The sequence below is a fragment of the Dipodomys merriami genome, unplaced genomic scaffold, assembly GCF_024711535.1.
Source record: "Dipodomys merriami isolate MVZ:Mamm:240054 unplaced genomic scaffold, mDipMer1.0.p SCAF_5, whole genome shotgun sequence".
NCBI classification, from domain to species: Eukaryota; Metazoa; Chordata; class Mammalia; order Rodentia; family Heteromyidae; genus Dipodomys; species Dipodomys merriami.
Window position 1 is genome coordinate 9,509,285 of NW_027206068.1, and position 12,015 is coordinate 9,521,299.

General features: G+C 52.0%; 2 protein-coding genes across 2 annotated transcripts; both read left to right on the forward strand.

The window, feature by feature from the left end:
- The first annotated feature begins 2,646 nt into the window (after positions 1 to 2,646).
- On the forward strand, positions 2,647 to 5,269 carry Hoxa6 (homeobox A6). The gene is made up of 2 exons (XM_069996050.1): positions 2,647 to 3,186; positions 4,510 to 5,269. Exons 1-2 carry the CDS (start codon positions 2,745 to 2,747, stop codon positions 4,767 to 4,769), a joined length of 702 nt encoding a protein of 233 aa, XP_069852151.1. The 5' UTR covers positions 2,647 to 2,744; the 3' UTR covers positions 4,770 to 5,269.
- Positions 5,270 to 5,416: 147 nt separating this feature from the next.
- Hoxa5 (homeobox A5) lies at positions 5,417 to 9,410 on the forward strand. Its single transcript, XM_069996046.1, has 2 exons — positions 5,417 to 7,362; positions 8,386 to 9,410. Exons 1-2 carry the CDS (start codon positions 6,468 to 6,470, stop codon positions 8,634 to 8,636), a joined length of 1,146 nt encoding a protein of 381 aa, XP_069852147.1. The 5' UTR covers positions 5,417 to 6,467; the 3' UTR covers positions 8,637 to 9,410.
- The last annotated feature ends 2,605 nt before the right edge of the window (positions 9,411 to 12,015 follow it).

Sequence of the window (12,015 nt, forward strand, 5' to 3'; positions counted from 1 at the left end):
GACCCTACTCACCACTCTTCCTCCCTTGGAGAAAAGCTGAAAGGTAAGTCAGCTTTCCATGCGGCTTGGACAGAAGAGAATGACTTGAGGTGAACGTTCTCATCATGTCAGGAGAGGGTCTATGGAGGGTGTGGGGCTGGTTCTCTCCTGAATGGGTCGGTCTGTTGTTCTTTTTTGCTCACTGGCTAAGTCTTTCTCGCTCTAGGTTATGTGTGTGTGTGATGTGTGTGTGTGTGTGTGTGTGTGTGTGTGTGTGTGTGTGTGTATCTTCAACTATATATGGTTGTAGAGATAAACTGGTTGGCTGCCAACATAAATGTATCCTAATCTTGGCTAGCCTGTAAAGATTTCAATCTAATATATTTTTCCTATTTTAGTGGTGACAGGAGCTAAACATACATTTTCTGGCTCTTAGCTGAGAAATCAAATTCTCTCATTGGCTGAGACAATTATTAGGTTTGGAATCCAGCTCAAAACATAATAATAGTAGTAAACTGCCAGCAGATATGAAGGAATCAAAGAGAAATTATAAAGGTAAACATTGATCAACATCTGCAAAACGGTTATTTTCATTTCAAAGAATAATGTGCTTGAACTCACTGCCATCTGATGATTTTAAGAAACAATCACCCAAACACAATCTTCATCAAAACAGCTTTTTAAGATAAAAAAAAAACTCCCCTCCCCGCCTTTTTTTTTTTTTTTTGTGTGTGTGTGTGTGTGGTTGTTCTTAGGTCTTCATTTTCACCTAGTGAACCTTTCCCCTGGGTAAATTTGTGAGACATGTCCATTTTTATCCTCTCCGGAATGAACTTTCTTTATATGTAAAGAAAGAACGTTCCCCAGGGTTGGACTGATTAAGGTTGAGGCACAAGGTTTCCCAAAGTCTTTGAGGTTACCTTCCTGGGCTGGGTGGAGGCCAAACTTAGGCAAGTCCTTTTCCAATTTTCTCCCCATTGGAGGGAGGTAGATATGGGAAAATAAAAGCAAGAAAGAGATTAAAGAAGTTATTACCAGATCCTTACAATACTATTACCAATTACCCCCCCCCTCCAAGTCCTGAGCCACCTCAGGACTGAGTCTGCATTGGCCAGGGTTTTTTCCTAACAGATCCCTGTAAGCAGTCTCCTGCAATCCAACCAAATCACATCGCCTTTCTCCACCTTCCACAGAATTGAGGATTTAAAAGCTAATTCAAGGGATTTTTACAAGCCTAACAAATACAGTCATAAAAATGCCATTGGCTTGATATCACATTTTACAAAACGCTGTGGGTCGGTGCACTTTAAAAGTCAACTATCTCAAAGGCACACCTCTTAGGCAAGAGAGTGCACACCAAGCCAGGCCTCTTTTTGTTTTTTTTTTCCTGTCCTGTCTGCATGTCAATCATACTGAAAGGAATCAAGATTTCTGGAGCGAGTGAGATGACTATTCGAGGTTCTGGAGCTACCAGGGTTAGAAGCCTCCGAAATAGTCTCAGTAGTGGCAGGAAAGAGGGCACACCCCGTGACTGCAGGCCTTGGAGGTCCGCGGACCAAGCCTGTAGGTTATTCTACGGCCTTGGGCCCCAGCGAGCTGTTCATTGTGCCCGGCTTGGCCAGGGGCCCTGCCACCCCTGTGCCTCTGGAATGATGATCGAGTCTGCATCTGGACGTTTGAAATGTCTCAGTTCTGAGCGGCTCCGGTGGAGAGGAGGGTCGTGGGGCGCGCGGCCAGGGGAGCAGTTCTCATCCATGCGTCTCCCAGTCTCCTAGCGGTTCCGTTGCTGTAGGTTCTTGCTTGTTGAAACCAGTGGGATCGGGCCTCTCCATTCCTGGGTTCATAGACAGCCCGCGGTGCGCAGCTGGTGAGGGTGCTTGCTTGAAGAGGCGGTTGCAGGGAGGTGCATCAGTACTCCAACAAGAAGTGTACTTGAGAGGAAGGGTCGGCAAAGGGAGCCTGTTTGGCCTGCTCCTGGTCAGCGTGAAGTGACCCGTCAGCTCTGGGCTGCCAAGCCCAGACCTCTCATAGGAATGGGAAGGAAAGAAAAAGGGGGTGCACCGATCCCCAGTATAGGGGTGAAAAGCAGAGAGAGAGAGAGAGTGCGAGGCTGCTTAGAGCCTCTTCTCCAACTCAATAACCTCTACCCACGAGTAAGAGAGTGCGAGGGGAGGGGCAATTCGGGGCCATTCCTGGAGTGCCGGCCGGGAGGAGCAAAGCCAGCCTCGTCACCGCCCCTCCTGGCGTGGGATTGTCAGGTTTCCTGTTTGGAAGAAGCACAAGAAGAAGAAGAAGAGGGGGGGAAAGAAAGAGAGGGAAAAAAAAAAAAACAGCAAAGTCCAACCAGGCAAAAAGGGGAGGAGGATAGAGTGGGGCCTGGTCCGGCCTTTCAGAAGCCAGTGCTGCTACCCCGAAGTGACGGCCTGCGCCTACCCCGGGCCGTGCCCGCTCCTGGCATGGGGGTGGGGGGGAGCCGGGCCGAAGGCTGTGTGCACCCATTAATCTGCCGGGCGGGCGGCGGCGGCGGCGGCGGCGGCGGGCGGGCTGGGGGCTGTTTGTAACTTTGCTGCCTCGGTCGCCGCGGTCCCCGGGGAGCGGGCTCCGGCGCTCGCTCCCATTGGCCGCCGCCGCGTCAGCTGGTGCGATTTGCTGCTGTCGCTTTTGGCGTTCGGCCATCCAGAAACAAACCAGTTCGATGACTACTAATAGTTATAGCCAGATGTACTAATACACAACAAATCACAGTCCTGCAGAGGGGCGCGCAAATGAGTTCCTATTTTGTGAATCCCACTTTCCCCGGGAGCCTGCCCAGCGGCCAGGACTCCTTCTTGGGCCAGCTGCCCCTCTACCCGGCCAGCTATGACGCGTTGAGGCCATTCCCGGCCTCCTACGGGGCGTCGAGCCTCCCGGACAAGACGTACACCTCACCTTGTTTCTACCAACAGTCCAACTCGGTCCTGGCCTGCAACCGGGCATCCTACGAGTACGGGGCCTCGTGTTTCTATTCTGATAAGGACCTCAGTGGCGCCTCGCCCTCGGGCAGTGGCAAACAGAGGGGCCCCGGGGACTACCTGCACTTTTCTCCCGAGCAGCAATACAAACCCGACAGCAGCAGCGTGCAGGGCAAAGCCCTCCAGGAGGAAGGCACCGACCGGAAGTACACGAGCCCTGTTTACCCCTGGATGCAGCGGATGAACTCCTGCGCGGGTAAGGCTTTTCCCTGCACCCCCACCCCCAGCCAAGACAGTGGAGGAAGAAGGGAAAGGAGGCAGGCAAGCAAGGAGAAGGAGTAGGAGACAGAAAGGAGGCAGAGAAAGAAAGCAAAGAAGGGCAAAAAAAAAAAATTCCTGGGCTTTTAAGATTTTTTTTTAAGGAAAAAACAAAAACAACAACACCCAATCCCAATGGGGGCACTTAGGCCAAAGCAAAGGAAAGACAGAGTAATAAGGTCCATGGTAAGGTGACACTTTAGAGGAAGGTGGGCAGATCACTGCCAGGCTACCTGAAACTCAGATGGGGGTAACCTGAAGGGAGGGAGAGACTGCCCAGGCTGTATCCCTGCAGCACCCTACTCAAGTTCCTAAGCTGGAAGGGCTCCAGCACTTTGCAAGAGATAACTTCCTTTGCCTCTCAAGTCTCTTTCTGAGAGGGGAGGGGGATAGACCCCATTTGGCCTCTTCTAGTGTCTCCCCAAAGCCTTGGAGGGCCACCTCCCCAAGCCAGAGGATTTCTCTCTCTCTCTCTCTCCTCCCTCCTCTCCTCCCCCTTCCACTAAACTACTCAATAACTTCTGCTTCTTTCTGAGCCCCTACCTGAGTTTCACACCTGGCTTGGAGGGCTTCTTCCATCCTTTGGCATCCAAGCAGAAAGCTCAGCCCTATCCTACATTGCCAGAAACCTGGCCTATGGATCCCTTTCTTCACTTCTGGTTCCCAAAGACTCTACAGGGAACACACACACACACACACACCCATTTCAAAACTTAACTGTTTTATTTTAAAATCCACTTTTTCTCCATGGAGCTGGGTTTGTTTTTTTTTTTCAGATGGATCATATCATTGGGGAGAATTTTGAGAGGACTGATCATATTTAACTCTCCCCCCCCAAACATCCTGACAGGGAAGGGGCCCAGTAGCATTCCTCACAGAGATCAGCCTATGATTTCAGAGTTTGCATGGCTCTCAGGATTCCAGAGCACTCATCCTCAGACAAATACACCCTACACCTTCAAAAATAGGACTTTATGAGCCCAAATTTAAAAGGCCCATTCTGTCACTTTGCTTGCAGTGGGATTCTTACAAGCCAGACTTTTTTTTTTTAAGCAAAAACTTCCCATCCCAAGTCGTTTTAGGTGGAAAATACCTTGCATGCTATGAAATACTCTTCACTATCCAGACCCAGAAGTGGTGGGAGAGGCTGGAAGGGAGGCAGGGCAACTTCCAACCCAGAGGCCCTGGTAGGCTAGTGGGAGGTGTGGGACTGACTGGTTCGGCCTAGCTTACCAACGCCCCGGGCCCTTTCTGCCTGCAGGTGCTGTGTACGGGAGCCACGGGCGCCGAGGCCGTCAGACCTACACACGCTACCAGACTCTGGAGCTGGAGAAGGAATTCCACTTCAACCGCTACCTGACCCGGCGCCGCCGCATCGAAATCGCCAATGCGCTCTGCCTCACCGAGCGCCAGATCAAGATCTGGTTCCAGAACCGCCGCATGAAGTGGAAAAAGGAAAATAAACTCATCAATTCCACGCAGCCCAGCGGGGAGGACTCTGAGGCAAAGGCGGGCGAGTAGATGCCTGGCCAGGCACCAGGACAGCACTGCAACCTCCTTTGGCTTTGCCCGGTTGCCCTTGCCTGCTCCCCAACTTTTCTCCCTGCCTACTCCCATCGGGGCTTCCGCAGTTTCAAGGGCGCCCGGTGCTTTGCCATCGCCTGAGCATTTTCCTATTACAACAAACAAAACCTATACACACCCAATCTCGTCTCGGCGGTGGAGCAGACGCACTGTACACACACAGGCCCTCTCCCCAAGGCTGCACAAGCCAGCTAGTTGTCCCTGGGTGCGCCCCGAATTCGTCCTGGTTCCTGTGTATAGTGCCAATGTGCTCCCCGGAGCTCAGAATTGCGGGGGAAGGAAGATCCCCTCCCCCCCGGCCGAGTCCTCTCTGGTATCGGGGCGGCGTCTCCACCAACCTCAATCCCTGGCCACTAAATTCGGAAGGGCATCACCAAATCATTTCTGGCTACTAGAAAGAGAGGGCCTAAGGGGTTGGGGCCCAACCTCTCAGGCCAACCCTTGAACAAGAAGAAGCTCGGGGAACAAAGGGGGCCCCCGACATAGCTGAGCCTTAGCCCCCGCGCGCGCGGAACCGTCCGTGGAAAAGCAGCAGCCTGGGCCGAGGCAAGCCAACCTGGGCACGGGTGGAATATTGCAGCCCCGGAGCGACGGGGTTCCTGCAGGCTCCCAGCTCCCGTTCCCGCTCCCGGCCTCGGACAGCACCGGCGCCGCCACCGCCACCGAACTGTTTTCTGGACCCAACGAGGGGGCCCAGGGCCATGGGAGTCGCAAAGGTCCTGGCTTCCAGACCTGCCTGGGGCGCCTGCGACTCCGGGCCTCTAGTGGGGAGACTCCCATTGCCTCTCAGCTGTATTTGTGATTTCCTTTCGTCCTTCGGAGCTCAGAAGAACAACTGCGGAGATACTAGGCACTGCCACGCAATGATTCCATTCTCTCCCTCAGTTTACTCCTGGAGGTCTAAGCAAGACCCCAGTAACTCAGCCGACGGATCCCCAGCCCCCAAGCAGCCTTGGTGGCTGCGAGGAGCCTGGGCCCACGCGCCTGGCTCACCCAGAACCCTCCGACTTGGGGCCCGGCTGGCTGGAGGAGAGGGACCCGTTGGTGAAGATTCTCCAGGCTGGAGACATAAGCAAATCGAATAGCAAACTACTGACAGCCAAACCATCTTCATAAGAAAGAAAAATCGGCTCCGGTTCTAAAAGTGTGTGGGATTTTTGACCTTGTCTTGGAGAAACACGACACAAAAGCTATCTTTAATAGACGCCTGTCGTTGAAGAGCGGCAGGGACACTGACCCTCGTGCGTTCGCAAAAAACAGAGCCTTAATTGTGGCTGCTGTTGTGGGCAGGATTTATCTCTCCATTTGGGTAAATGGCCTCCTCCCCTCTCCGAAGGGAGAGTGATATCTGTATTTTCAAAATTCAGAGCTGCAGGCAGAACGGGCAGAACCTACCCCAACCTCGACACAAAAATAAGAAGGGTTGCAAAGCGCAGAAATAAAGTTGTAAATAAATTCCAAGTCACCACCTCCCCCTAATTCTCTGCATCCTCGCCGGGCGCGCGATCGGCAGCTGACGGCCTCACAATTGGTACATCCTAATGGAACTGCGAGGGAAATGCAATAATTTTGCCATAATGGGCTGTAACCTCAATTCGACCCCGGCCCTTGCAGCCCGGGGTCGGAAGCGGAGCGATGCACCCTGCCTCCAGCGGGTGGCGCTCGAGTCCGACTGAACGGCGGCGGCGGGTGGCGGGCACGCGCCCGGGGCGCGCGCGCCACCCCTCTCGCCTCCACCCAACTCCCCCATTAGTGCACGAGTTTACCTCTAGAGGTCATCAGGCAGGATTTACGACTGGACAACAAAAGCACGTGATTCGAAGTCGTACCCCATATTTGGGTGCCTACGTAGGAGGGAACCAAGTACATGTCCCAGTCATTTCCATAATTCATCATAAATTGTGCAAGGGTGCTATAGACGCACAAACGACCGCGAGCCACAAATCAAGCACACATATCAAAAAACAAATGAGCTCTTATTTTGTAAACTCATTTTGCGGTCGCTATCCAAATGGCCCGGACTACCAGTTGCATAATTATGGAGATCATAGTTCCGTGAGCGAGCAATTCAGGGACTCGGCGAGCATGCACTCCGGCAGGTACGGCTACGGCTACAATGGCATGGATCTCAGCGTCGGCCGCTCGGGCTCTGGCCACTTTGGCTCCGGGGAGCGCGCCCGCAGCTACGCGGCCGGCGCCAGCGCGGCGCCCGCCGAGCCCAGGTACAGCCAGCCGGCCACGTCCACGCACTCGCCTCCGCCCGACCCGCTGCCCTGCTCTGCCGTGGCCCCTTCGCCCGGCAGCGACAGCCATCACGGCGGGAAAAACTCCCTGGGCAACTCCAGCGGCGCCTCGGCCAACGCCAGCGGCACCCACATCAGCAGCAGAGAGGGGGTTGGCACGGCGTCCGGAGCCGAGGAGGACGCCCCCGCCAGCAGCGAGCAGGCGAGCGCGCAGAGCGAGCCGAGCCCGGCGCCGCCCGCGCAGCCCCAGATCTACCCCTGGATGCGCAAGCTGCACATAAGTCATGGTAAAGCCAGCCTTTTTCTAAATCCACGCGTGCTCGGGGGTGCGGCGCTCGGTCCCTCTCTGTCCTCTGCAGCCCTGTCTCCCCGGGTCTCTCCCAGCCCTGCGCAGCCTCTCCCTTGCCGTTCTTCCTGCCCTGCCTTCCTCCTTCCCTTTTCTCGTCTCCGTTGCACCCTGAGCTGTTCGAAAAACAGTTGAGGGGGAGGGGGGTTAGGGGGGAAAAGGGCTGCCGGGCCAGGCAAGTTGAGTCGATGTAAGTAAGGGGGAGAAAGGAAAGAATTCGTCTTGAACCCCAGCGCCTCGGAATGCGCTCCCGGGTCAGGCCAGCCAAGCAGGGCGCAGAGAGGTAGAGGATGGCAGTAGGGGCAGTGAATCGGGCTTGTCAGGGTGGATAATTTATGAGGAGAGCTACGCTGGGGAAACAGCGTTACTAATTAGAGCCCCCGAAAAAGGGGGCTTGGGGGGGAATAATCGGGGAAGAGAGCCGGCGGGATTCTGAAGTTTGGGGACAGGAGACAGAGAGAGAAAGAAAGAGAGACCGAGACAGAGAGGAGAAAAAGAAAGCTCGCGCCCCAAGCTTAAGGCTGGAACAGGAGGTTGGCGGTGGGGCTGGAACTTTAAGGGGAGAGCGACCTGGAGGCCACTTGAGCACCCAGAAAAGGGGCGTGCTTCGGTGGGTTTGTTGGCAGCCCGGGAGGGCTGTGTCCCCCCGCTCGGGGCAACCGGGGCAGGGCCAAGGTGGGGGGTGGGGGGACGCGAGAGAGTGAGGAAAAGCTAGGCAAGTCCTTGGGAACACGGGTTCCAACCTCAGCTGGGCCGATTGTTTCCAGAGTCCGAATCGTATTGTTTTCTCTCTAGAAAGGAAGAGGGAAGGAAATTCGGGAAGGGTGGGTGGGCTGAGAGGGAGGACTTGTTGAGCCTGTCTCCTGGGTTGCTGCTCAGGACCCTGGCATGTCCAGCTGGCGAACTTTGGGAGCCAGGGGGCTGAGGAGTTGGTGGCTAAACCAGTGACTTTTCTATGTTGCAGACAACATAGGCGGCCCAGAAGGCAAAAGGGCCCGGACGGCCTACACCCGCTACCAGACCCTAGAGCTGGAGAAAGAGTTCCACTTCAACCGCTACCTGACCCGCCGAAGGAGGATTGAAATAGCACATGCTCTTTGCCTCTCCGAGAGACAAATTAAAATCTGGTTCCAAAACCGGAGAATGAAGTGGAAAAAAGATAATAAGCTGAAAAGCATGAGCATGGCGGCGGCGGGAGGGGCCTTCCGCCCTTGAGTATTTGAGCGTTGAAAGTACTGAGCAATCTAAGCGGATCCCGCAATAGTGTCAGTACTAAGGTGACTTTCTGAAACTCCCTTGTGTTCCTTCTGTGAAGAAGCCCTGTTCTCGTTGCCCTAATTCATCTTTTAATCATGAGCCTGTTTATTGCCATTATAGCGCCTGTATAAGTAGATCTGCTTTCTGTTCATCTCTTTGTCCTGAATGGCTTTGTCTTGAAAAAAAATAGATGTTTTAACTTATTTATATGAAGCAAGCTGTGTTACTTGAAGTAACTATAACAAAAAAAGAAAAGAGAAAAAAAAACACAAAAAGTCCCCCTTCCAACCCTGTTTAGTGCCAATGTTGTGTGTTGCACTCAAGTTGTTTAACTGTGCATGTGCGTGGAAGTGTTCCTGTCTCAATAGCTCCAAGCTGTTAAAGATATTTTTATTCAAACTACCTATATTCCTTGTGTAATTAATGCTGTTGTAGAGGTGACTTGATGAGACACAACTTAACTTGTTCGACGTGTAGTGACTAGTGACTCTGTGACAAAAACTGTGACTCCAAGCGGTGTGTCCCTTCGTGCCTTTGTAGGACCCTTTGCACGAACTCTGGAAGTGGCTCTTATAAGCGCAGCTTCAGTGATGTATGTTTATGTGAACAAAGTTACAAATATTGTCCAAGTCTGGCTGTTTAAGCAAACTGTGATCAGCTTTTTTTTTTTTTGGTATTTGTTTTTAAGGAAAAATACTGGAAACAAAAAAATAAACTTTCTATTGTAAGTTCTCTTGGTCTGGTTTGTGCCAAATAGCAAGCGGCTCTTTCTGACTTTCTGTCTGGCTGTAAGGTTCTGGAAGTTGGTGAGTCTCAGGCCACCTGAGCAGACTGCCCTGGGCATGGATAGGCCTCAGATCAGCATCCTGACTTGCTGCCTCCCTGACTCTGACCCATCTGAAAGTTCAGAGCAGAAGGTGGAAAAGGCTGTGGGCTGTTTCAAAGTCTTGAGTCCACCCTGCCCTGAGGAGACCAAGTTATTTTGCTGGGTACAAAAAGTGAGAAAAAGAGAAAAGAAAGGAGAAAGGGGAATGGATTTGGTTAGCTGCCCTCAGGGCCCACACAGATCCTGCCTTTTTCCTAAGGGCTGCCCTAGGCCTTACCAGGCAATGGACCCCAAACCCTCTCTGTCCAACCCACCCCAGTGCCCCTTCCCCACTCCTCACCCTGAGCCCAGTTGGCTTCTTTAGCTACAATTAATTTGCTACAAATGGAAGGTACTTACCCCATCCTAGCTCGATTGGAAAACTCCTCAGACCAGCTAAAGCGCAACTAGAGATTTGCACATTTACCGACTGCTTACATTGATGCCGGCTTTCCTTTTAAAAGTTATAAAACAGTAAACTTTATAAGCCCCAGTTCCGGCTATATGACATTTGGGTGCCAAATGAATAGGGTTTTGTCTATGAATTAGATCGTAAAATCATCCATAGCACAGACAGATCGGCTCACTGGCTATAAAACGTCACGTGGGGCCATTAAAGTAAGTTTTATGGTTTTGGGGAGTTGACATCCAACATTATATACCACATAACATATAATCTCACTGACGCTGGACTCCATTTGACTCTTTTGCAGGCTATGTGTGCCGCCTGGTCATTCAAATTGTCAATTTTAGGTTCAGAAGTGACCAAACCACAAGTTTCTCAAAACTCTCTGAAAAATGGCTCCCTTCGAGTTAAGGTAAGCTCGCCTCCTGAGCGCTTTCAAGTTTATTTGTACTCTGGAAACTTTCTTGCTTGCTCTGTTCTTGCTCTTTGTTTTTAATCTACCAGTTTCGATAACACCGAGGTTGCCTCTGAACAGAAAAAGGGAGAGCCAAGTTTTTGGCTGTGCCCAGATTTAGCAGCGCCAAGGGCCAGTTTTGCGAAGGCTGTGCGGTGCTCATCGCCTGGGCCGCACCGCGACCCCAGGCCTAACTTTAATTACTACACAACCGCGAATGTTAATGACTTCCGCTGCTCCCGCCGGCGTGCAAAAAGATGATTTTGTGTGTGTGTGTGTGTGTGTGTGTGTGTGTGTGTGTGTGTGTGTGTGTGTTCCTGTTCGAGTGGGCCTGTGTGTGGACATTTGGTAGTCCCTCAGCCCAATTCCGGGCCTGGCTAGGTCCCAGCTCTTGGGGGTCTCAGAGCCCCTTGGGTGGGGGCTGGGAGACTGTGGGGCGCCGGGCGTGGGGCGCCAGGGATTAGGCTGTGTTCAGGAGTTTGAAAGAAAGACCGGGCAGGCCGAGGCGGAATCTAGGGGGATTCCTCCTGGGGCTGTGGCAATATGTCTTCTCCGGCCAGGGTCATTTGGCAGGACTGTATTGAGGCAGCGGCCTTCGGGGATGGGTTTCAGAAGGGTGGCAAAGGCCGGTGAGGCGCAGGCTGTACCTCCAGGCTGGACCCCTAGATTGGGAGAAGCACAGCCTTCTAGCACCCACTTAGAAGCTGAGGACCTCTGCTTTCCATCTTTGAGGAATGAGCGCAGTACTTCCCTCCCTCTCACCCAGGTCCAGGCCCTGAACCTTGTTTGACTGCATACTCTTTTTATTTCACTGGGATCCTTCTCACCAGCCTGTTAGTCTAAAGCAATAAACTTTATGGCCGGATTTAACTTTAGTCTTTGAATCCTCAAGCTAATTGAAAGGGATTGAAGCACTTTCTTTTCTTCCGCCGTGCCTTTCTTGTGCCTCTCCTCTTTCCCTTTCCTTTTCCTTTGTAGAATCAAAACATCTATTGCATAGGACCCTCAAAAGGCAACTTAAGTGTCCCCCTAGATAACAGTAAAGATTAGAGAAATTTACTCCCCCCCCCCCAACAGACAGACAAATTCTCTCTTCCAAACTGTGCCCTAAAGTTTGGAGGGGAAATCGAGGTGTCTTCAATGCCCAACTTAAAAGTCCCTACAGCTATTAGGTTGTTTTTCCTGACACATCATGAAGGGTAGTTTAGGAAAGAAATTGGTAGTTTGTCAGTGGGAGATTTCCGCCTCTCTTTTGTTACTTGTTCTTTCTGTTTGATCCCAGGAAATTTACATAATCTATGATTTAAAAAAATCAGTCTCCAAAATTGCACCAGTGGGCAAAGTAAGGTGAAATAAATGTTTCCTGGATACAATTCCATGTTAGTCCCAGTCACCTTTTCTATCTAGCCTTAGAACCCTAACATTTTTCAATGGTAAACCAAGCCAAGTAAATGGGAACATTATGGACTATCCTGGGTTGTTTTTTTTTTTTTTTTTTCTGGGTGAGTACCCACAAGAGACATAGCTGATTTTCCCCAAAACCATCTAAGGAGTTAAGCCAAATTCTCCCACTGCATACAGAAAAGAAACAAAAACACTGAGTCTGTTTCAC

What these genes read in the sequence shown, in the direction of transcription:
- Hoxa5 (XM_069996046.1), top strand. Translation starts at nt 6,468, where the DNA reads ATGCACCCTGCCTCCAGCGGGTGGCGCTCGAGTCCGACTGAACGGCGG. An exon ending in CAAGCTGCACATAAGTCATG is followed by an intron (nt 7,363 to 8,385) that starts GTAAAGCCAGCC and finishes TCTATGTTGCAG; the next exon opens with ACAACATAGGCGGCCCAGAA.
- Hoxa6 (XM_069996050.1), top strand. Translation starts at nt 2,745, where the DNA reads ATGAGTTCCTATTTTGTGAATCCCACTTTCCCCGGGAGCCTGCCCAGC. An exon ending in GCGGATGAACTCCTGCGCGG is followed by an intron (nt 3,187 to 4,509) that starts GTAAGGCTTTTC and finishes TTCTGCCTGCAG; the next exon opens with GTGCTGTGTACGGGAGCCAC.